Source organism: Neomonachus schauinslandi, chromosome 10 (genome assembly GCF_002201575.2).
Source record: "Neomonachus schauinslandi chromosome 10, ASM220157v2, whole genome shotgun sequence".
NCBI classification, from domain to species: Eukaryota; Metazoa; Chordata; class Mammalia; order Carnivora; family Phocidae; genus Neomonachus; species Neomonachus schauinslandi.
Window position 1 is genome coordinate 107,647,636 of NC_058412.1, and position 22,502 is coordinate 107,670,137.

The 22,502-nt window shown below is 48.1% G+C and overlaps 1 protein-coding gene across 1 annotated transcript in view; it reads left to right on the forward strand.

Annotated features, from left to right (window-relative positions):
- Positions 1–20,346, forward strand: part of SLC23A2 (solute carrier family 23 member 2) — a 71,856-nt gene extending 51,510 nt beyond the window's left edge. The window contains exons 8-15 of the mRNA XM_021688904.2: positions 2,670–2,790; positions 3,291–3,447; positions 7,083–7,230; positions 8,384–8,489; positions 14,196–14,325; positions 14,988–15,125; positions 18,046–18,141; positions 19,950–20,346. Coding sequence (XP_021544579.1) covers positions 2,670–2,790; positions 3,291–3,447; positions 7,083–7,230; positions 8,384–8,489; positions 14,196–14,325; positions 14,988–15,125; positions 18,046–18,141; positions 19,950–20,182 — 1,129 coding nt within the window. The 3' untranslated portion in view covers positions 20,183–20,346. The remainder of the gene's footprint in view (positions 1–2,669; positions 2,791–3,290; positions 3,448–7,082; positions 7,231–8,383; positions 8,490–14,195; positions 14,326–14,987; positions 15,126–18,045; positions 18,142–19,949) is intronic.
- The last annotated feature ends 2,156 nt before the right edge of the window (positions 20,347–22,502 follow it).

Genomic DNA, 22,502 nt, shown 5'->3' on the forward strand with positions numbered 1-22,502 from the left:
ATGTGTGAGCTCGGGCACAGCTCTCCCCGTGCCCCCACCCGGCCCCGAGCCTCTACTCCTGCCACCTCTCTGTGATGGGACTGCCTGCCCTACCTGCCATACAGGCTGTTTGAGGATAAACATAAATTAGAACGGGATGGGTTTTAGAGTGGCAGGAAAATGGAGTGTTCATCTGCCTAGTCCAATCCTTCATTTGTGCTGCCAGATTTGGCCTGAGATCTGGGTGTCCTTCCTGGAATTCTCTATGTGCCCCGCCTCCCCTTGTAAACATGCTTTAAAACGTGAACACCACAGTGCAGGCGATGATAGGTGGGTGTTGCCTGAAATAATGATGATAATAGACTTGGGGCCTTTTGGGATCTCATAGTGTTCACTTTGAAATAAATCAGCATTTTTTTGGAACATGAAAATTTTATGTTGATCTAAATTTAAAGTAAACCAGGGGTACCCGGGTGGCTCAGTCGTTAAGCGTCTGCCTTCAGCTCAGGTCATGATCCCAAGGTACTGGGATCGAGCTTCTCATTGGGCTACCTGCTTGGTGGGAAGCCTGCTTCTCCCTCTCCCACTCCCCCCGGCTTGTGTTCCCTCTCTCGCTGTGTCTCTCTCTGTGAAATAAATAAAATCTTAAAAAAAAATAAATTTAAAGTAAACCAGTTTTAGCACCTGTCATTACCATAACATTTTTTTTTTTTTTAAGATTTTATTTATTTATTAGAGAGAGAGAATGAGATAGATCATGAGGGTCAGAGGGAGAAGCAGAACTCCCTGCTGAGCAGGGAGCCCGATGCGGGACTCAGTCCCGGGACTCCAGGATCATGACCTGAGTCGAAGGCAGTCGTTTAACCAACTGAGCCACCCAGGTGCCCCCATAACATTTTTTTTTAAGATTTTATTTATTTGTCAGAGAGCAAAAGAGAGAGCACAAGCAGGGGGAGCAGCAGGCAGAGGGAGAGGGAAAAGCAGACTCCCCGCTGAGCAAGGAGCCCGATGCGGGACTTGATCCCAGGACCCTGGGATCATCACCTGAGCCGAAGGCAGATGCTTAACAGACTAAGCCACCCAGGTGTCCCACCATAACATTTTTTTATTAAACTTCACCACCCCGGGGGAATTGGAATAGCTTGGGTACCATGTATATTTCCAACCTCCAACTGGTACTGGCTCGATGACTTTTGTGTTTGGGCTGAGACTCCCATCACCAGGTGAGCAAAGCATTTGGTGGATAGGTGGGGAGAGGATGGAGTGGCATGGGCCAGTTCTCCAGCTGGCTATAGACAGCATGCCTCATTAGGAATGTGACAGTGAAGTTGCACTTGACCGGCTGTCAGTGGAGCTGATAATTCCATCTCCGCAATTGGAGCTGTGCCCAGGAACAATTAAGCTGAGCTTTGAGAACCCACTCTTGTGCCAGCTCTCCCTTGGGTTGTAAGTGAGAGTGCATCCCTGTGGGTGATGAAACACGTTATTGCAGACCTTCATTGTGTCAGCGATGGGAAGCCATCCCACACTGGCCACACTTGGTAGCAGATGGATGAGGATGTGTCGGGTCCTGCTGCAGGGGAGTCACCTGATGTCACTGTCTCCTGTGATCCTCAGTGCAGCTGGGTCTGGAGTGTGGGGCTCAAGGTAGAGAGCCTTCTGAGCCAGCCCCAGCATCCCTGCTCTTAGGATAGTGTGGCAAAGTAGTTCAGAGCCCAGGCTGTAGAGTTAGACCCCCTGGCCCTCCCGCCTGCCCTGCAAACCCTGGCTGCATGATCTTGGACTGCTGGCTTTGTCTGTCTGGGACGTGGGTGGTCATAGAAGCCACTGCTGCAGAAGGCTGGGATGATGGGCAGGACGGCCTTCACATAGTGTCTGACACACACAAACCTCCCAGGAATGTTGTTAATACTGAATTCTGTATGTAGCCTCCTTAAATGTTGAAGCTTTTTGCTTTTTGAAGCAATTTATGCTCTTGATACATAAATCACAAAATACAGAAAAGTCTCAAAACATATTGCCAGCTGTAGGCAATCCTTGTGAGCATTTTGGACCCTGTCCTCCTTACCTGTCTGCACGTGTGTGTGCGTGGACATGCCCGTGTGGCAAGTGCTTGTTTTGTAGTTAATTCATAGCTGTGATTATAGTGTGCATTGTCTTGTATGGGTATCTTTTTCCCTTACGTGGTGTGAGCATCTCTCCTGAGTATGTGCATTCTTCAGGTTTTCTTATTCTGCTAAGGAAAATTTAGCCAAAGCATTTATATGGCAGTTTCATTTAGTATCAAGATATGCCTAGAACTAATATCTTTCCCAAAATGGCATTTCCAAAAGATAAGATTTCCCAAATAAGTTTTGTGTTCTTTTTTTTTTTTAAGATTTTATTTGTTTATTTGACAAAGAGAGACAGAGAGGGAACACAAGCAGGCGGAGTGGGAGAGGGAGAAGCAGGCCTCCCTCTAAGCAGGGAGCCCGATGTGGGGCTGAATCCCTGGACCCTGGGATCATGACCTGAGCCGAAGGCAGATGCTTAATGACTGAGCCACCCAGGCACCCCCCAAAAAACAGTTAATAGGACTAGGAGCTTTCTAGAGAAATGAATGGAATATATACGGTCAGTTTTGCTGTTGAAGCTTTGAGTATTATTTTAAAACACAGCCTTTAACCTAGTTTTTCTCTCTCTCTCATCAGGACAATTTTCCTAGTATTACTGTTTTCGCAGTATGCCAGAAATGTTAAATTTCCTCTTCCAATTTACAAATCCAAGAAAGGATGGACTGCATACAAGTTACAGCTTTTCAAAATGTTCCCTGTGAGTAGTCATTTCTGTTTTTTTCTGACAGTATTGCCTTTGTTTATGTGAAAGGAAGTTTTAGGCAGGTCTTCTGGGGGAACTAGGTTGGGGTGTTAACATCAGGGTACTAATGACCACGAAATTGTCATGGGCTTAAGGTTTACCAGCGGCAGAAGGTTCTGATTCTGAAATCCTCTCAGGAGTGTGAAGAAGGGCACTGTTCTTGAGACAGAGGGAGATCTGTGTTCCCATGGCCTCTGCAAGTACATTGTCCATTATTCTTATTTTCTAGCCAGGCTGGGAGTTAAAATAGCTTTACCTGCATAAAACTGCTCTCTCTAAATGTGATTCCATCCAGGAGTAGGCTCTCAGCAGGCCTGTAATGTGTTTTTTTCTGCAAAGTACCAACGATGGTGGAGGTCCTGTGGTATGATATTCAGGCCATAGGAAGATGTGTGTTTTGCCAGCATCCACCACCTTGGTTGGCCTCATGGAGCTTTTCCCTTTGACCACTTTAGATCATCCTGGCCATCCTTGTGTCCTGGCTGCTGTGCTTCATCTTCACAGTGACTGACGTCTTCCCTCCCGACAGCACAAAGTATGGCTTCTATGCTCGGACGGACGCCAGGCAGGGCGTGCTTCTGGTAGCCCCGTGGTTTAAGGTCCCGTACCCGTGTAAGTACCCTGGCGGCCAGAGGGAGAGGGGTCAGGAGCTCACAAGAGCCCCCCTTAGAGGAGCTGGAAGGCAGCAAAAGGCTCTGCAGCTTGAAAAGCCTTCTTTGTCCTAGAATGTCCCTTGAAAGTCTTAACCATTCAGAGGATTTGAGAGCGGACAGGGGGAGGCCCTGTCCCCAGAGGACTGACACCAATGCTCAGAGACTCGCCAGCTTCCTTCCCAGATGAACTAGTTCTTTTGGTTCCACTGGGATGAAATTCTGGACAAGGGGTCTCTTGCCAGGGCTGAAGAAAGCAAGTATAGAGCTGCATGGTACCTAAGCCGCCCACACAGAGCACGCTTGAGTAGGAGAGGCCTGAAGATTAGCAAGCCGACTGCTCAAGCATGATGAGATTTGTGTAATCTTTTAATGGGTAGCTATAATCTTTGTTTTTTATTTGGTCACAGCTGTCAGAAGTAAAGGGATACTCACCAATAGGTGGAAGATGGCTCTTAAGTTATAATTTAAGTGTTGGGTAACTCTTGGCAAGGTGTGTGGGGTGGAAGGTGCAGTCCCAAGCTGAGGTTATCACTTGGATTCACACATAATACTTTCTAGGCCCCAGCCCCAAAAGTGACTTGCGTGAATCTGGTGGTTATTAATGCTTGGTTGTTCTGTTGTAAAGACTCTGTTCCCGGCACTTGGGCCTTTTAATTAGAACCGAAACCTGACCTTAGTCAAGTTCTGCTGATTTATTCCCCTGCTCAGTAGCCACATCTTGACATTATATGATGATAAGGAGAAAAAGCAGGAAAAGCCAAGAATAGTAAGGTTGGTTTTAAGAAAACTGTTCTGAGCATGTTAAATGACAGTGATGTTGGCAGTTCCTTCTATCGTTGACAGGTTTAGACTTAAAAATGTTTATTCTTTTTAAAACAATAATCTCATCAGATCATATGATCTAACTATATATTTATGTACACCTGTCCCTTTTCCCAAAAAAGAATAAATGCATGGTTTATAAATAGACCTATAATCCGAGATAAAATGAGATGAAACCTGTTGGTCAGGTAGTCAGGAGGGAGGTGTGGGAAGCCGGTAGGAAGAACACATGCTGGAAATCTAAATTATCACTGATTATAAAGAAGTAGACAAAGGTATACCAGGCAGATGCTAACAAAAGTGGATGTGGCTTTCTTAACTTCTGGCTAAATAGAATAAATCCAAAATGAAAAGCATTAAAGGGGGGCAAAGAAAAAAGCATTTCTTTTTGACTAATAAAAAGTATAGTTTGCTGAAGGATTTTTTTTAAAGATTTTGTTTATTTCTTAGAGCGAGAGCACAAGCAAGGAGGAGGGGCAGAGGGAGAGGGAGAAGCGGACTCCCCGATGAGCGGGGAGCCTGACGCGGGGCTTGATCCCAGCACCCCCGGACCATGGCCTGGGCCAAAGGCAGATGCTTAATCAACTGAGCCACCCAGGCACCCCTTGTGAAAGATTTTTTAAAATATATCTGCAACCTGGGGCTCTTGGGTGGCTCAGTCGTTGGGCGTTTGCCTTCGGCTTGGGTCGTGGTCCCAGGGTCCTGGGATCGAGCCCCCGCGTCAGGCTCCCTGCTCTGCGGGAGGCCTGCTTCTCCCTCTCCCACTCCCCCTGCTGTATTCTCTCTTTCGCTGTGTCTCTCTCTGTCAAATAAATAAAATCTTTAAAAAAAAAAAAAAAAAAAAGGGAAGAGCACATGCTGGGAGGTCTTCTCTGTGGTGCAGGCCGGTCCCAAGATGAGCACAAACGAGGAACACAGGGTGGGCTCTTCGGGAAGAGCAGCTGTGCATGTGCTGAGACACCAAAGAGATGTCCCCGGGGTCCCCCCTACCCCCGGCCCGTGCATGAGGGGCCATGGCCAAGTGGACTGGGCACCTGGCCCCAGGATGGCAGCGCATGCTGTCGGGCTCCTCCTCACCATAGCCCTTCACTGCCTCGAGCTGTTCTGGGGCCACCGCTCCGGGGGCAGAAGGCCACCCCAGAGAGCAAGAGGGTAGCTTGGCTTAATCTGGAGACAGGTTTCCAGATATCTACAGCGAGGTCCTTAGTCTTTAGTGTGAGAAAAATTGGTTAAAATACAGTTTTGGGGCCCAAAATGTCAATAGTGCTGAGGTTGAGAAACTGTTTTAAAGTAACAACATAAATTAGGCGTTTTAGTTAAAGGGGGTTAAATAACAATTCAGACAGAAGGCTGGAAGCCAACAAGATTTATATGGACATACGTACACATGTAGTTGACTCTTGAACAAGTGTGGCGGGGGGGAGGTTGGTGTACCCCACCCCCACCGTCAAAAATCTGCATATAACTTTCTTCCCCAAAACTTAACTACTAAGAGTCTTACTAATAAAGTCAACAGCTAATTAACACATTTTGTATGTTACATGTTTTATATACTGTATCCTTAGGAAAAAAAATAAGCTAGAGAAAATAAAATGCTCCTAAGAAAATCATAAGAGAAAATATATTTATACTATTGTACTGCATTTATTGGAAAAAACCTGCAAGTAAGTGGATCAGTGCAGTTCATACCTGTGTTGTTCAAGGGTCTACTGTATATAGAAATGATCTGAAGGAAGAGGGATCAAAAATTTAGAAGAGTACGATTTAAAATGTTGAAATAGATGGAATAAAAATTAAAAAAAATCAAAGTTGAGGGGTGCAGGCAAAAGGGAAAAAGAAAAAGCAGCGTAAAGAGACTAAGAAATAAAAGGCAATTTCTGAAGAAACAATAAATGGCAAAATAAGTATTCCCCCCCACAAATCAAGACACTAAAATGAAACCACAATGCTCTGTCAGTAACAAGGTAACCATATAGATTGCTTAAAAAATACAAAATGTTGCTGGATAAAGAAATTATGGGCATGAGAAAAGTGTGCTCCAAACCTACTGGGAAATGCCATGTTGACTAAGCACGGCCCTGTCTGCTCCCAGGCGGGAGCAGTCCTGCCCTCGCACACATCCCAGGCTTGTCTGCACACCTTACTTCCTGTCCTCTTCCTCTTCCCAAACCTGGGTCCCTCGATGTGGCTTGTGTGGCAATCCAGATATTCAAGATAAAGTGACCTGGGGACTTCGCTTTGCTTTCCTGAAGGAAACTATTTAATTTTCCATAACATGATTTACTTTAAAAAAAAAAAAAAAAGAATAGTGCTGATCTTACATTAGAGGGCTGTCTGTATCTGGTGCCATGCTTTACTGCTGGGATTTAAATTTAGCTGGTGACTTTTCACTGCATTTTCATTTAATGCCACCACCTGGGCAAGATCACCATTGTTTTGTGCCATACTTTGCATAGCAGGGTTAAAAATCCTCTTCATAGAAATATCCATCCCAACAGGAATTCTTACCCCAGTAGGCTGCGTTAAATTGTAATTTAGTAGACACCAAGTGTGGCTTGGAAGCAGCCTCCTCTTCTAACCACTCTCTTTTTAATAAAGACAGAGAACAGACCAGTCCTGGTTCATCTGACTCAGGAACTGTCCGCAGGCATCTAGTGCACTGATGAGTGACACTTAAAAATAAACAAAGATTTTCCCTTCGCCTTGGAATCTGAGTGTGTCGTGTGGAGTCCTTTGCTGTCCTGATTGCTTTCACCTGTTTTTCTTCCGTAGTTCAGTGGGGCCTGCCCACCGTCTCCGCGGCGGGTGTCATCGGCATGCTCAGCGCGGTGGTCGCCAGTATTATTGAGTCCATTGGGGACTATTATGCCTGCGCAAGGCTCTCCTGTGCCCCGCCGCCCCCCATCCATGCGATCAACAGGTATGTTCCTCAGAAAATGGAGTTTTTCTTGGGCCCAGTGCCTCATCACTTGGCTCTTTGGTTAATCTTGGAGAAGAAAAGGAGTTTCAGCATGGAAGCAGCCAGGCATCAGGGCTCTTTATTGGTTGTCTGTCTTGGGACAAGTCACTGCCCCCATTTTGCTCTCATTTTCTTCATTGTAGAATGGAGGGCAGTTCCCGCCCTTCCTTTTGCCTCGACAGCCACGTAAGACACTCTCTGAGACCATGCCAGACCTTAAACTCGCCACAACAGATGCGAGACACTGCCATCTTTCTTTGCTTGGTTTGGGGTCATGGATGGATGTCCCCTTTGATTTCTTCTTTCCGTTACTGTTCTTAGGGGTAAATGCTGTGTCCTCTATTCACAATTATAATTCACATGTAGAGAAACAAGAAGAGCAGGAATAGGTGAAGTCTGCAGAATCTAGAGACTTAAGGGTGGTGGGGTTTATCTTCTCAACACACCTGGTGTTCAGTTTCTGGACGCTGAGAGCGAATTGGACCCTGTGGAGGCCTCAGAGAAGAGCGCACTTCAGCTCCCCCCTCCCCTTGCCCAGCCAGCTGCTGCCCTTCTGGAAGGATTGCGTGTGATGAGATCCAGTGGTCTGGTGTCTTAGCATGTCTTGCTTCGGTTCTGTTATTAGTGTTCACACCCCTGGTTTTTACAGCTTTCTCTAATGGATGTTGCATATGATTGAGTTACTTACAAATCGGTTGTTTTTAAAAAGTTCCAAAGTTGACAAAATTACAAAGCATTTCCTTCCTGATGAAACTATTAATAGTAAAGGAATCAGATCAGCCAGACAGCCCATATTTGTCTTAGATCCCAACAAATGGCTCTGTTTTCTGGCTAAAAGCCTTTAATTTGGAATGGTTTTTAAACACCTGTGTCTAATGTGTGGTTCCCAGAAGTGCTTCCCACAGTTGAATGAGCATGGGGGATCCTGTTAAAATGCAGGTTCTACTTCAGCAGGTCTGGGGTGGGGCCTGAGACCGCACTTCTAACCTTCCCAGGAGTGCGGAGGCTTCCCGGCCGTGCACGCCACCTTTGGGGTGCAGCCACTTAGAGCATATTTCACTCATTTCCCCCATTGAATGAATGTTTCTCTTTCCCCCATTCCTTTACATTTTAGGGGGATTTTCGTGGAGGGTCTCTCCTGTGTTCTCGATGGCATATTTGGTACTGGGAATGGCTCTACTTCATCCAGTCCCAACATTGGCGTTTTGGGAATTACTAAGGTACAGCTATTTTTCTAATTAAATGGTTGGGCTTCTAAGTGTTGATCCATTTCATCGATTGGTCTAACCACCGTGAATTCTAAAAGGAAGGCTTCTAGTTCTGAGGTCACCACCGCCCCCCCCAATCTCCTTTTTCTCATTGATGGGTTTCTGGAATGCTGATGGAGGTCTCCTTCCCTTGGCTGCCTGGGTAGCCAGACACTCAGTGCTGTCACTACTTCGTAGGCATTCTACAAATACTTATAAGCACCAACTCTGTGCCAGGCTACTGTTCTAGGCACTTGGGATTCCACAGTGAATAAAACAAAATTCCCGCTGTTGGCGTTTACATTCTAGACAGAGGAAGACAAACCATAGACAGTAAGCATAGTAAGTATAAGAAAAATACAGGGCAGGAGTGGGTATTAGGAGTGAGGGTTGGTAAGTGTGAAATAGGGTCAGGCTAAGCCTCACCGAGAAGATGACCTTGAGCAGGGAACTGAACAGGGCAGGTGGAGGGAGCCATGTAGGCCCCCTGGGGAAGGGCGTTCAGGCCGAGGACAGAGCCATCGTGAAGCCCTGTCATGAGAGCAGGACTGCAGGCTGCCCATCAGCAAGGACGCCGGTGAGGCAGGAGCAGAGTTGGGGAGGGGTTGGTAAGAGCAGATGACATCCTCCAGGTAATGGAGGACCAGGTCACACAGGCCCCAGAAGCTGCCAGAGACAGAGAGGAAAGGCATCCCCTGGGCTGTGGCTCCATCAGGGTTTTGGGGCTTTTTTGGTTTTTGGAGGGTTTTTTTAGAGAGTAAGAGGGGGCACGTGCTTGTGCACACATATGGGCAAGTTGGGCGACGGGGCAGAGGGAAAGCGAGAATCTTAAGCCACCTCTGTGCCCAGTGCCGAGCCCAACGTGGGGCCTGATCCCACAACCCTGAGATCATGACCTGAGCTGAAATCAAGTCGGGCACTTAACTGACTGAGCCACCCGGCGCCCCTCCATCAGGGTATTTTTTAAGGCTTACTTTGGCTGTTATGATGAGAGTGGACCTCAGGGTCAGGGGAGGAGGAGGAGACGGGACTAGTTCTAGATATGAGATGATCCCCCTCCTTACAGGAAAACATCTATCTTACAGTAAAGAATTAATGTGGTTTTCCAACCAAAGCAGCAGAGACCTTCTCTTTCAGATGAAACGGCGTGGAGTTAGTGGATTTGACAGGCCACAGCGAGTCCCCCTGGTTGAGCAGGGTCTGGGTCTGGAGTCCTCCCCACAGGCCTCCGCACCCTTCTCCAAACTGACCTGTGACCTGGGGCTGCCCCACCCCACAGCTTCTGTAAGGAACATGCTCCTAGGCCTTTCACATTTATTACTGTACTCTAGATCCCAGTTGCCTTAGCCAGAGCGCACTGTCTGCACGGCTGGAACGTGCCTCCGCCCTGGCTGCTGTACGCTGGGCAGCCAGACACGGTTAGAACCTGCTCGCCAGCTGGGATGGCCGCGTGCGCCACGGGTTTCCCTCACCCGAGCCCTGTGTCCTGACCACCTAGGGGCGAGCTGCCGCCTTCTCGAGCTGTCTGACCTCTGTAAGATTAGAAATAGCCCCGCTTCCCCGCTCCCTGCAAGATTCTATAACCAGACGAAAAGAAACCAGAGACTGTTTGGTTCATCCTGACTGCGAATCCAGGTGAGAAGGGAGCATGGTCCTGACACGTTCATTTCCCTGGAATTTGGCGGGGCCTTCGCAGAGCCCAGTGTCTGGTGTGCACACAGCCTTGTCGGGTGTGTCCTCCAGTGCCATTGCTGTGTCCTGGCACTACCCATGGGGAGAGGCCAATGCCGAGCACACAGAGCTAAGGGCCATGCTTCTCTTTAGCCAGTTTGCTGCCTTGACCCTGTGGACAGACCTAGAACGAATCCAAAACACCATACTAGTAAAATTCTTGTAGATGGAGGGACTTAGGGCAACCCAGTTTAACAAGCCAGCTCCCATTCTGCACCCCTTTAAGGCTGATCATCACATCACGTAACGTAACCAGGGTCACTGTAGGGAGTAGGGGGTGTTGTTCATGGAGGTTCCATTCTGAAATGCCACTGAGGTGGTTTGGGGAATAGTTACCTTTATTGCAATTTGAACAGTGCCAGTTTATTCTGAAAAGGCATCCTGCCAGCACTTTCTAATGAGCTAATTGATCTTCCCTCTGAACCCCTTTGGATTATTATCTCCAGGCGAAGGCGGCATGCATTCAGGGGCCTGGAATTGGTTTTCATTGCCCTGACTCACAGGGGGGATAATTGAGCCATCTACATAGCTGCCTTGGGGTGGGAAGTGGGACTTGCAGCAGAAATTTCTTTTTGACCCAGCCATGCGGCCACTGGAAGGACTGTGTCCAGGACGAAGGAGGCACGAGTTGGAGGCTGTATTCTGCCCCTCATCCAGTGGAAGGACTCGGGACAAATCACTTGTCTGAGTAGAACTGTCAGCTCTGAAATCTGACAGTTCTAGACCTGGATCTGTGCCATCCAATTTGATAGTAGCTGCATGTGGCTCTTTTAAGTTAATTAAAATGAAAAATTAAGTTCCTTAATCACACTAGCCACATTTTAAGGGCTCAGTGGTCACGTATATGGCTAGTGGCTGTCGATGGGCAGCACAGATACAGGACATTTCCATCCTTGTAAAAAGTTCTATGGACAGCACTTGTCCGGGCCATTGTGTCAGACTTCCAGGGCTTATGGAAAGAAGGTAATCTCTGCTCTTCCCAAGGATCTGCCTCCATGTCCTGGCAGCTGTGATACTTGTTACCCTTTGTCCAGTTGTGACGTTCTCTGTACGTGGAGATTCTCAACTGTTTGATCAGGAGATGAGGCTTCCAGCGAGCCTGTTGTGTGCTCGGAAGTTGTCAGGTGGGATTCCTTGTGCAGGTCTTCTCTTCTGAGTGTGTTCCAATGTCTGTCCCGCAGAAAGGGGTGGCATGATGGGGTGGGGAGGTGGCTGTATGGCATTCCAGCTCTGGTGCCATCACTTTGTCCCAGTGTGACTGTGGACAGATTACATCACCTCCCTGAGTCTCCATGCCCTTGTCTATATATAGACAGCTTGCCAGGCATTGGAATTAGTAAACTGATGTAATACATTTAGCAGAGTCGGGCATGTAGGTACACAGTAAGCAGTAGGTAGCGTCCCTGCTTCATATTTAGCCCTAAGTTTATTTCCAGGGACTGAATAAACCCACCTGCCCTGATAGTGCAGTCTCTTCAGAGGAAGGCCATTTCTCCTCTGCTTCATTCCACACTGTTGAAGACTTTGGAAAGTCAGAAATGAGGTGTCAGCGTTTTGATGGCCCTGGAGGTAAAGTCAGAGTTCAAGAAGGAGGTCAGAACAGAGCTAGGGAAGAGATTCCAGGGAGTGGGCAGCAGGAGAGGAGAGGCAAAGGCTCCGTGTAAGCACTGGGGGGACAGGGATTAGGCCTGTGTTTCTGATGTTGCAAACAGAAGTGTATAATAGGCACTCGATTGATAGTCACTGAGTTGCTTCTTGTTTGTTTGGAGCATCTAAGGCAGATCAGCCTTCCATGCATAATCTTCATATTTGATTTATTGTTTCAAGCGTCCCTGGGGCCAGCCTCCCCCTCCCCCTGACACATCTGATCTGCTGGGAGGTGGGCTTTGCACAGCCTGGATGCTTTTCCTCCAGGGAGCTCTTACTCATCCCTCCAGACCATCTCTAGGGAGCCCTCTGCAGCTCTTTAGAGCTGCTCCTCTGTGCTGGGTGCCCACATGCCGTGACAATTGCGGCAGTACAGTGATTTGATCATAAGTTTGTGGCTTACTCATCTCTGTATTCCCCTCCCCCTCCTGTCTAATAAGTGCTAGTCATGTAGTAGGTTCCCAAAAATGTTTGCTGAAAATGGCAGGCTTCCTTATCATGTAATGCAGCCCGGTAGAAGTCATTTTTGCTTAATTCTCCAGTTTGCGTGCCCTTTTTCGCTGCTCCCCTGCACTTGATCATGTGGGGGGCGGGGTAGATCATAGCAGCAGAGCCTGGCCTCTAGGGTCAGCTGGGCCAGATTCGAGCCGGACAGCCATCCCTTCGTTGGCTCAGTAAGAGTCTTCTCTGATTCTTAACCGATCGGCGTTTGGGTCCCGTGAGACACTGTTGGAAGGCCTAGCCCAGCACCAGGCAGCGGAAGCCCTGTGCGGTGGCGGGCACAGCCTGCATTCGCCTGCGCTGCTCCTCTGTGCAGCGGCCACCCACATGTGCCCCAGAGCACTTGAACTGGTGCCTGGTGCGGCTGACTGGGGAACTAGCGCTTATGTTTCATTTCCTTTTACTTAAATTTAAGTAGCTGTCTTCTCACCGGAATCACACTTGAAGCCGTATAGACACTCCCTGGGCGCTTCGGGAACCTCTTTTACTCAGCTTGTGTCCTCGGGGTACTTTCCTGGAAGAGGCAGCATACAGCAAGGGCCAACAGTGCAGGATCCTTGAGCCTAGTGCCTGCTCCACATCCCACTGCCTGGGGGACAGCAGGCTAGGTTTGAAGTTTCTAGAAGGCAGAGATCAGGTTGAACAGATAAAGATGAGACCGCGTGGAAAATATTATAATGGTTCTGCAGAAGCCCAGTGTGGGAGAGCAGAGCCTTGACATCAAGGGAGACTTTTTTTTAAGAGGAGGTAGCATTTGGGTAGTGTTTCGAAGGATGTGTCTGGAACCAGCCAGAAGGGAGGATGTGAGAGTGTTCTGGGTAGACAGGCCTAGGGATGCCTGAGAAGGGGTTTTATTTCATGAGCACCAGAGGATTTAAGGGGGGCAGAAGGGCACTGACCTCCCAAATCACAGTGTTTGAAAGGTCACTCTGCCACAATGGAGAGGACAGGGAGGCAGAGGAAAGGCCAGAGTCAGCAAGCCCAGGTGGGAGGCTGTCATTATAGCCTCATGCTGGCCAGGCAGTGTTAACACCGTTTTACATCTTGTCTCATTTAACTCCTAAAGCAAAACCTCGTGGTTTATCTTTATAAAAGCAAGGATCCCGCCACCCAGGGAGGCCAAGTGACTTGTCCTGGTCACGTGGTTAGAGTGGAGTGGGGTACACACCAGGCAGGGGGCGCTGAGAATCCACACTCCTTGCCCTTTTGGCTGTGCCACCTCTCACAGGCAAGACACCCTGAGGAGAGGGGATTCCAGAAGTATCTGGGACTCTTGTCTGATTCAGGGTGTGGGGAAGATGGAGACGAAGGTGAATCAGCTTTGGGGTGGGTTAACTTGGTAAAGGGTGATTCCAAGAGCCCAGAAGAGAAAAGCAGGATGAAGTGGGGTTTTTGCATTTGACGTTAGAAGGTCATCCCAACCGCTGACTGTAAGGGCATTCGAAACCCGGGACAGAGCTGGAGCAGGGCCATGCCCAAAGTGACATCACCCAGGGTGCCAAGAAGCAGAGGCCGAGCCCTGGTGCTGCCTTCCTCCCAGGGAGGTGGGGTGGGGGAAGGGACGGGGGGACAGGATGAGAAAGAGGAGAGGGAATCTCTTCACTCTGGGTATCTTTATAGTAGTTGTGCCCTGAGATCAATCCTCATTATCTGACAAGACCTCTCAACTAAAAGTTTGAAGAATAATCTAGGGGTTGTCTCGGGCTTTTGTCACATTTGCCCCCGGGGTGGGGGGGGCACTGGATGAGAATGGGTGCAGAACTGGCGCTGAGTGCCATCTGGCTTCTGGTATGTCCCCAGGTCGGCAGTCGCCGGGTGATCCAGTACGGCGCGGCCCTCATGCTGGCGCTGGGCATGATCGGCAAGTTTAGTGCCCTCTTCGCCTCCCTCCCGGATCCGGTGCTCGGCGCGCTCTTCTGTACTCTCTTCGGTAAAATCCCATTTCCTTGGTAGCCTGACCTCTCTCCTCCTCTTCACGTTTGCTAACGAATCCCTTCCATGAGATGGAAGGTAATAATACATTTCTGTTTAAAAATCCAAAGTGATACACCTTGAAAACATAAAAATCTTCATCCATCTCTGAGTTGAATTTATGTTAAAGGTAGAACCAAATGTAGCATACTTGTGCTAGAAAAAATAAGATGACCATAATCTTTAATTGGTTTATCTAATCGATTTAAATTCTCCCCTAGTGGCCATTTAAAACTGACCATTTTTACCACGGGATTTGACATGATTTATGTGCCATCCAGTTGTGGTCAGGGCCCAGATCTTCCGGTGGGTTTCCCAGTTCAATCAAAATGTTTGCAGAGAGGTTCTCGGGGGGCAACTGATGTCCTTAGTTTTCTGCTTGGTCTAAAGAAAGTGTCATGTGATGTTTGTGTCCCTGTGTCAGTCCAGATGGTGCTTAGGCCAAGAGTCATTTGGATCAGAGAGGCAGGTGGTCCCATTTCAACCCTGTCCTGTCACTGTTCTGTGTCCCAGCTGGTTTCTGGTGGGACAGAGAAGGGACGATGTGGGGAGGCTGTGCATGGCCCGTCACCCATCTGTAGGTGAGCTCAGTGCAAATTGCCGTCTGCTGTTTCTCTCCAGGAATGATCACAGCTGTTGGGCTCTCCAACCTGCAGTTCATCGACTTAAATTCTTCCCGGAACCTCTTTGTGCTTGGATTTTCAATCTTCTTTGGGCTCGTCCTTCCAAGTTACCTCAGACAGAACCCTCTCGTCACAGGTAAGGAAAACTGGCCTCGAATCTTGGGGTAGTTGGAACTCCAGCCGCTGGTTCACAGACAGCCCATCCCCAGTCAGAGAGGGCTTTGGAACTTCAGGAGTTGTCTCCTCAGATATTCGTCCATGTATTTCATTCAAGCCTTGCTCTGCCGCCGCTGATCTGGAAGCCCCCCCCCCCCCGGCACATCTGGCATGAACTGGCGTGTGCACGTGACTCATGTCCATGTTAAGGTCTTTATTGACTGGGACTCTGTCTTTTGGGAGAATGCCTTTGTGTAAAACCTTTTGATTTGTCAGACTAATGCTTTATGAAAATGTATAATTTCTTAAAACTCCGCTTCATAGACTTTCAAATACATGTCTTTCTACTGGGATTATAACTACTTTGAATTCAAGATTAACCTTTTTTTTTTAAAAGATTTTATTCATTTATTTAATTGACAGAGAGAGACAGTGAGAGAGGGAACACAAGCAGGGTGAGGGGCAGAGGGAGAAGCAGGCTTCCTGCAGAGCGGGGAGCCCGATGCGGGGCTCGATCCCAGGACCCTGAGATCATGACCTAAACTGAAGGCAGACGCTTAACTGCCTGAGCCACCTAGCCGCCCCAAGATTAACCTTTTTAACACCTTTTTATTTTAATAACCTGAGTCATGAAAAATGAACAAAAGGGAACCATGTTTTTTAGAGGAGGGGAGGGGCAGCGGGCGAGGGAGAGAAAGAGAATCTCAGGCAGACTCCGCGCCCAGTGGGGAGCCTGATATAGGGCTCAATCTCACGACCTTGAGATCATGACCTGAGCAGAAATCAAGAGTCGGATGCTCAGTCGACTGAGCCACCCAGGTGCCCCCAAGGGGGAACGATTGCTGTTGACATTTTATGCAGAATTGGGGACCGTTTTATATATATATTTTTTGAGGTAAAATTTATATAACGTTAAATTAACTATTTATTTTTTTATTTTTAAAGATTTTATTTATTTATTTGACAGAGACATAGCGAGAGAGGGAACACAAGCAGGGGGAGTAGGAGAGGGAGAAGCAGGCTTCCCCGCGGTGCAGGGAGCCCGATGTGGGGCTCGATCCCAGGACCCTGAGATCATGACCTGAGCCGAAGGCAGACGCTTAATGACTAAGCCACCCAGGCACCCCTAAATTAACTATTTTAAAGTGAACGGTTCAGTGCCATCTTAGTATATTTCCGATGTCATGTAACCACCATCCGTATTTAGTTTCCAAAACCATCTCCTCACCCCAAAATAAAATTCCACACCCATTAAGCAGTTAATTCCTATTATCCCCCTTCTCCCAGCCCCTGGCAACCACCAGTTTGCTTTCTGTTTCTGTGGATTTACCTATTCTGGTTATTTCACATATATGGAATAATACAATACGTGATGTCTGGCTTCTTTCACTTAGCATAATGTTTTTGAAATTTATGTAAAAATATTCCTTTTCATGACTACTAATATTCCATTGTGTGTGTATATATACACAACACACCATAATCTATGGACACTGGGCTGTTCCTCCCCTCTGACAGTTGTGAACAGCACAGCTGTGAACAATGGTGTACCAGTGCGGTCCGTCCTCACTCAGCTAGCCGTGTCCGGGAAAGTCACTGTGAGCATGGAGTTAGCAAATCCTGACCCACCCCTTCTAGGGCGACAGCAGCCAACAGCAGGGTAACCCCTCTAACACAGCACGGCACGGCCTCAGGGAGGCCTGCTCTTAGGAACAGTAGACAGCACTCGGGGGCCATCGTAAACAACGAAATCACCAACCCAAACCACAGAAATGGGGAGGAAGTGCTATCAAACAGACTGCTGCAAGCACACTTGAGATGAGGTATGAGAGCTGAGACAAGAAGGCAGAGCGTTACCTTGTTTAATCTCCGCTGGGATCACACATGTTGGGTGACCCAAAGTTTGTGCTGCTCTGTGAATGAGCGTGAAAGCCAGGAGTACTCATTTTGGGTTTACAGATAAATTTGAGGGTGTAGGTCAATTCACAAATACAGAATCTGCCAGTAGTGGGGATCAGCTGTATTTGAGTCGTTGCTCTCAGTTCTCTTGGGTATATACCTAGGAGTAGAATTGCTGGGGGATAGGGTAATTCTAGGTTTTAACGTTTTGAGGAACTGCCAAGCTCATTCCCACCAGTTATGCTCGGGGGTTTCTATTTCTCCACATTCTTGCCAACACTTGTTATTTTCCGTTGATGATCATGTATTTTAAAGATTTTATTTTATTTTAGAGAGAGAGTGCTCGGGTGTGCACATATGTGAGCGGGCGCGGGGAGGGGGTTGGACTCCCCGCTGAGCTCAGAGCCTGACGCAGGTCGTGGTCTCACGACATGGAGATCATGACCTGAGCTGAAACCAACTGAGCCACCCAGGTGTGGGAGCTTCTGATAACAAGGAGATTCTTGCTGCTTTTTACGTTTTAATATATGACATTCATATGAGTTCATTTATATACATCCAATTGTTCCTAATTAAAAGCAGCTAAGCACAAATCAGTGACCCAGGATTCTGAAACCCTTTATCTGATTGCAAATACCACAAATATTTTCATTGTCGTCTTACTCACTTTGTAATATTTTCAGCCTTACAACAGCCATCTTTTTATTAATTTTTTTCTTAATCTGCTAACACCACACCCCAGTGGCTTTCTAGTTCATTATAGGGTGAGTTTCACTGTTAGATTTATCTTCTGTGGACCACTTTTGGGGAATTTTCCTTATAGAGATAATCTCGATTATTTTTGAAATTATTTATAACAGTTTAAAATGTTACTGGCAAAAATTTATCTGCTCCTGTACAACAGAAATTTGCACTTTCATGCATCACATTGGTGATTGGTGCCCACCCCAGTGCTTCTTCCTGACTGTGGCAGTGACCCTACCACTGTGTTCTGTTTCCAGGAATAACAGGAATCGATCAGGTGTTGAATGTTCTTCTCACAACTGCTATGTTTGTAGGAGGCTGCGTGGCTTTTATCTTGGATAACACCATCCCAGGTATGTGGTACATACCCAACATGCCTTTTCCACATGGGAAGTACTCGTTCTGCCAAATAAATATGGAAGCAGGCAGAGTGAATCAGTTCAAAGCCATCGCTGGTTAAAACGGTCTTCAAGTGGTTAAGACACTCCCAGCCTCCTTTTATGAGGTTTTTTTGCTGATAAACCTAGCGGGTTTTTTCCTCCCTGCTGAGTTAGGAGAAAGCAGGAAGTCCCTCACCCGTAGGCACTCTCCAGGCTGCCTGCCTCCTGTCAGCTGGCCTCAGTCCCTGCAGCGGCTTCCGTCAGCTTGCTCAGACGCTCCCCTGAGCTGCTGACAGCCCGTGGGGTTCCTCCCCTCCTTCCTGAGGCGGGCCCCCCACCAACTGAGACCAAAAGATGGTGAGTATGGCGGGCACAGGCTGTTGCCAGGATTGGTGACTGAGGGACGGATGGAGGCGGCTCTCTTCCCTGATGCCCGGGACCCTTGTTCCTCCGCATTCTATGCCCAGTGCTGGGCCCTGGACGAGGATGTGTTGTGGGCCCTGCCTCGCAGCCTTCCCAGCTTGCCAGAGGAGGCTGCTGGTGCTGTTGGAAAGTGCTGCTACGGACACGCTGGTAGATTGCCCTTCCATCAAGGAAGGGTGATGCTTATTCTTGAGCTTGAAGGTTTTGTTGAGGTATTTGCCCTGAAGACTGCACACCTCCAAAAAGTCTCAATGAAGAGGTTGCTGGGGAAACTAGGGATGAACACATCAGGCAGAAGGAATCACATGCACGAATCCGTGGCACATGTTAGATTCATGGATGTCATAACTAACACACGCTCTGAGCGAACTGAGAGGGAGGAACAGGAGTCAGACAGATGGAAACGAAAGCTTCGCTACAGAAACACTGATGGGAGGGCATGGTTTAGATGTAAGAAATAATGATGTTCCTTATATCGCACCAGGGACTCGAACCCCTCGTCTAGGCTTGGGCAGAGAAGTGTGTTGTCTGGTGTCCCATGTGCCAGTGCACCTCTCTGCACTGAGAAGATTTATGAAGTCAGCCCAGGGCTCAGGGGTTGCTGAGCCCTCTGGGCCCAGATCATTCTCCCTGACTCATCTGTCAGGGTATAGAGTGGCCCCAGTTGTTAACTCCAGTGGAAGTTCACCCTCACAAAAGGGATATGACAAGTGGGGAGCACAAGCGAGTGCATCCCTCCCCCTTTCTTCCTCCCCCATCTCTCTCTCTCTCTCTCTCACACACACACGTGTGCGCGCACACACACGGAGCCAAGTAGGATAAAACTCGGTATGCCTAGATGGGGGGTGGTTTGTCCTGACCAGTTGTTGAAGGCATTATAAATGGTACAATGAAGACTGGGTCCCTTTTTGTAGAGATCACATTCGCAATTTAGACGTTCTTTTGTTGTTTACTGAGAACAGATTTGGGGAAGGAGATGGGGAGATAGAAGGGCAGCCAGCCAGTAAGGGGGGACCGTTCTGATGACCCTGGAAAGCAGTAACGTGGCACAGGCCGGACTTCAACAGTGACAGTGGAGGAAATGGGTCACGTGGAAGGACAGGGAGGAGGCAGAGCCATCAGCTGGCTTGAATGTGGAGCAAAGGGAACAAGGATGGGTTGGCGATTCTCAGATTCCTGGCTCAGGCAGCTGGATGGCCGAGTGCCGTCAATTCCTCCACAAGGGCTCCTTGCCGTCCTCCCGGCAGGTTCCATATATGGGACGGCACACTGGGCAATCTCAACTCTTGGTGGAACTGTCAAGCTAAACAGTCCACTACGTTGTTTTGTGTGTGTATGTCTGTGCGTGTGTGTTGCAGGTACTCCAGAGGAAAGAGGAATCAGGAAATGGAAGAAGGGTGTGGGCAAAGGGAGCAAGTCGCTCGATGGCATGGAATCCTACGATTTGCCATTTGGCATGAACATTATTAAAAAATACAGATGCTTCAGCTACTTACCCATCAGCCCAACCTTTGTGGGCTACACGTGGAAAGGCCTTGGGAAGAGTGCCACCAGCCGGAGTTCAGACGAGGACTCACAGGCCACGGTATAGCTGTAGATCACCCTGTGGCCCAGCCGCAGTGAGGCATGAATCTGTAGTTCCTTGCTGAGTAACAAGCAGTAACATATATGTTTGTATATCTGCATTTACCTTCTGCACCCAGAGCTAAGACGATTACAGATAGCTTTTTTGTTGTGGGTGGTGATTGTGTCTAATATCGTGTCTCACCTGTCTCCTTATTTAAGCCCTACCCCTTGCCCTTGAGAGCATCCATTGAACTTCCTGTCCTCCTGTGGGAGTGGGTGTTTGAAATCCACAGCAGTTCCTTGGTTTTGGTCTCCTCCTACCACCCTAGGCTAGCTTTCTTACAAGCTGCTGCCACGGTCCAGGGGCTTTCTGTCCCGGAAGCACCTGGACCTGCTTCTGTTTTATTTGACCTCAGCCTGCAACCCGCAGAGACCCCCCTCTGGTCAAGGGGCACCAGTATCCTCACACGGTCACAACTGACGGTCAAATGGGATTCTGCGTTCCCTGATCCTCCTGCAGGAGGAGGCTATTGACCTGATTGAAAACCATGACATGGTTACCCCAGGCCCATGTCTGTGCGTGGGTAAGGTCTGTACAGGTATTATTAGAACTGAAATCTGGTTGGGGAATTGGAGGGAAAGGGAAAGTACCTTGAAGTCGTATCTGATTCTCAGCTGCTCTTTCTTGGTGCCACCCTGGCCCACGCTGGGCCAGCACATTTCATAGGCTTCTTTTTCACTCTAATTGAGACACTCTGTCTGACAATTATCACTCTGGGCTGGTGTGATGGGTAGAGTGCCACACGAGGGCACTAAGCAGATGTTTATGGGAGTCTTGACTCTGCTGTCATGTGGATGTCGGTTACTGTTGCGCTTGTCTATAAATTACAAGATTTTATTCCTATTTAATGTTATTGACTATAGCAGGTTTTTGAAATCAGTGTTTTCCATGTGACCTTCTTACCTTGCATCCCTGTTACTTGTCCCCCACCCCTCACCTCCTGTTAAGAAAAGAACCAGCATTTGTAAAGCTGTGGACACCATCAGGGAAGCTTGTCGTCATGGCTTTTGAAGGCCAGTAACCATTATTGTGGTTGTGTTTTGTATTGCTTGATACCATGAAAGTGTAAATACTGTAATGCCTAATCTATTTATCAAAACTGACTACTGGACCAGAGCCCAGAAACCATGGGTTAAGTTATATGTGAATTTGTTTTGTGAAGAAGGGAAGCTGGGGGCAGGTAATCAACGGAGCCGCCATATTGAAGGGTTGGGCATCCTGGTAAATTCATCACTGCAGTTCTGTTTCGAGTCTTTTCTGGCACTTGAGGCTTAAGGAGACTGTGTGTGGGTTGCCATGTTTTGTGTCCACTGGATCTTAATTTTGCAGAGGGGAAGATTAGACCTCTACCCTGGCCAAATGCACCTTTCCTTTTTAAGTCATTGCAGAAGGTGGTGAGAAAAGCAGTTGGCAGGGCCTCTTCCGTCGAGTTCTCGTTAATAACACTAAATCCTTTCTGAAAAAATGACTTCTGCGGAATTTGGTTTGAAATTTGTCAGCCAAAGGAAAATCCTGAAACACCAAGGAGTGACCTCGCCGCGTGAGGTAGTGCTTCCTAGGCAGTTCTTTGACCTGGTTGAGCCTTGGACGGCTGCAGGTGTTCCTGTCTCTGACGGCAGGGCCTGGTTCTCAGCCGCTGTGTGTCCACAGGCTGCGTCCCCTGCCCCCGCAGCTGGCTCTGCTCCACCACACTGGCATGTCCTTGGCAGCGTTATTGTCCCCCTAGCCTCCCGGACTCCTGGGACGTTTGGGGCTTCAAGGCGTGTTCTGGCAAGAACAGTTTCACAGCCGCTGAGTTGTATGGCAAGATCTGGTTGCAGATTAAGTAAAAAAAAATTAGCTTCTAAATTACATTTAATTTTGTATGTTGTTTTTAAAAATTGTATCTGATGCATGGTTAACTTTAGAAGCACACTGGTTAACGACTTTTCATCCCTTTAACTTGGTAAGCATTCGATGCCGAAGGCCCTCCTGCACCGAGTCACTCTCAGTTTCCTTCTATTTGTGTTTTTGCTCAGCATCTCTAATTTCTCTGCTCTGAAAAGTGGGGAAAACTGTTAAGCATGCCAGAGATTCTAGCTCTCTAGGGGAGCAGAAGGACCAAATGTCCAAATAAAAGCATCTGAACCATTGGATAATCTTAACTTTCAACCTGGCATCTTCCCTCCCAGTGAGTGACACTCAGGATATGTGCTTCAGACATCCAGAAACCCACTTGGGCTGGGTTTTATTGGGCGGTCCCAAGTCTGCTGGTCTGGGGGATGTCTTCTGCAAGCATTTGAAT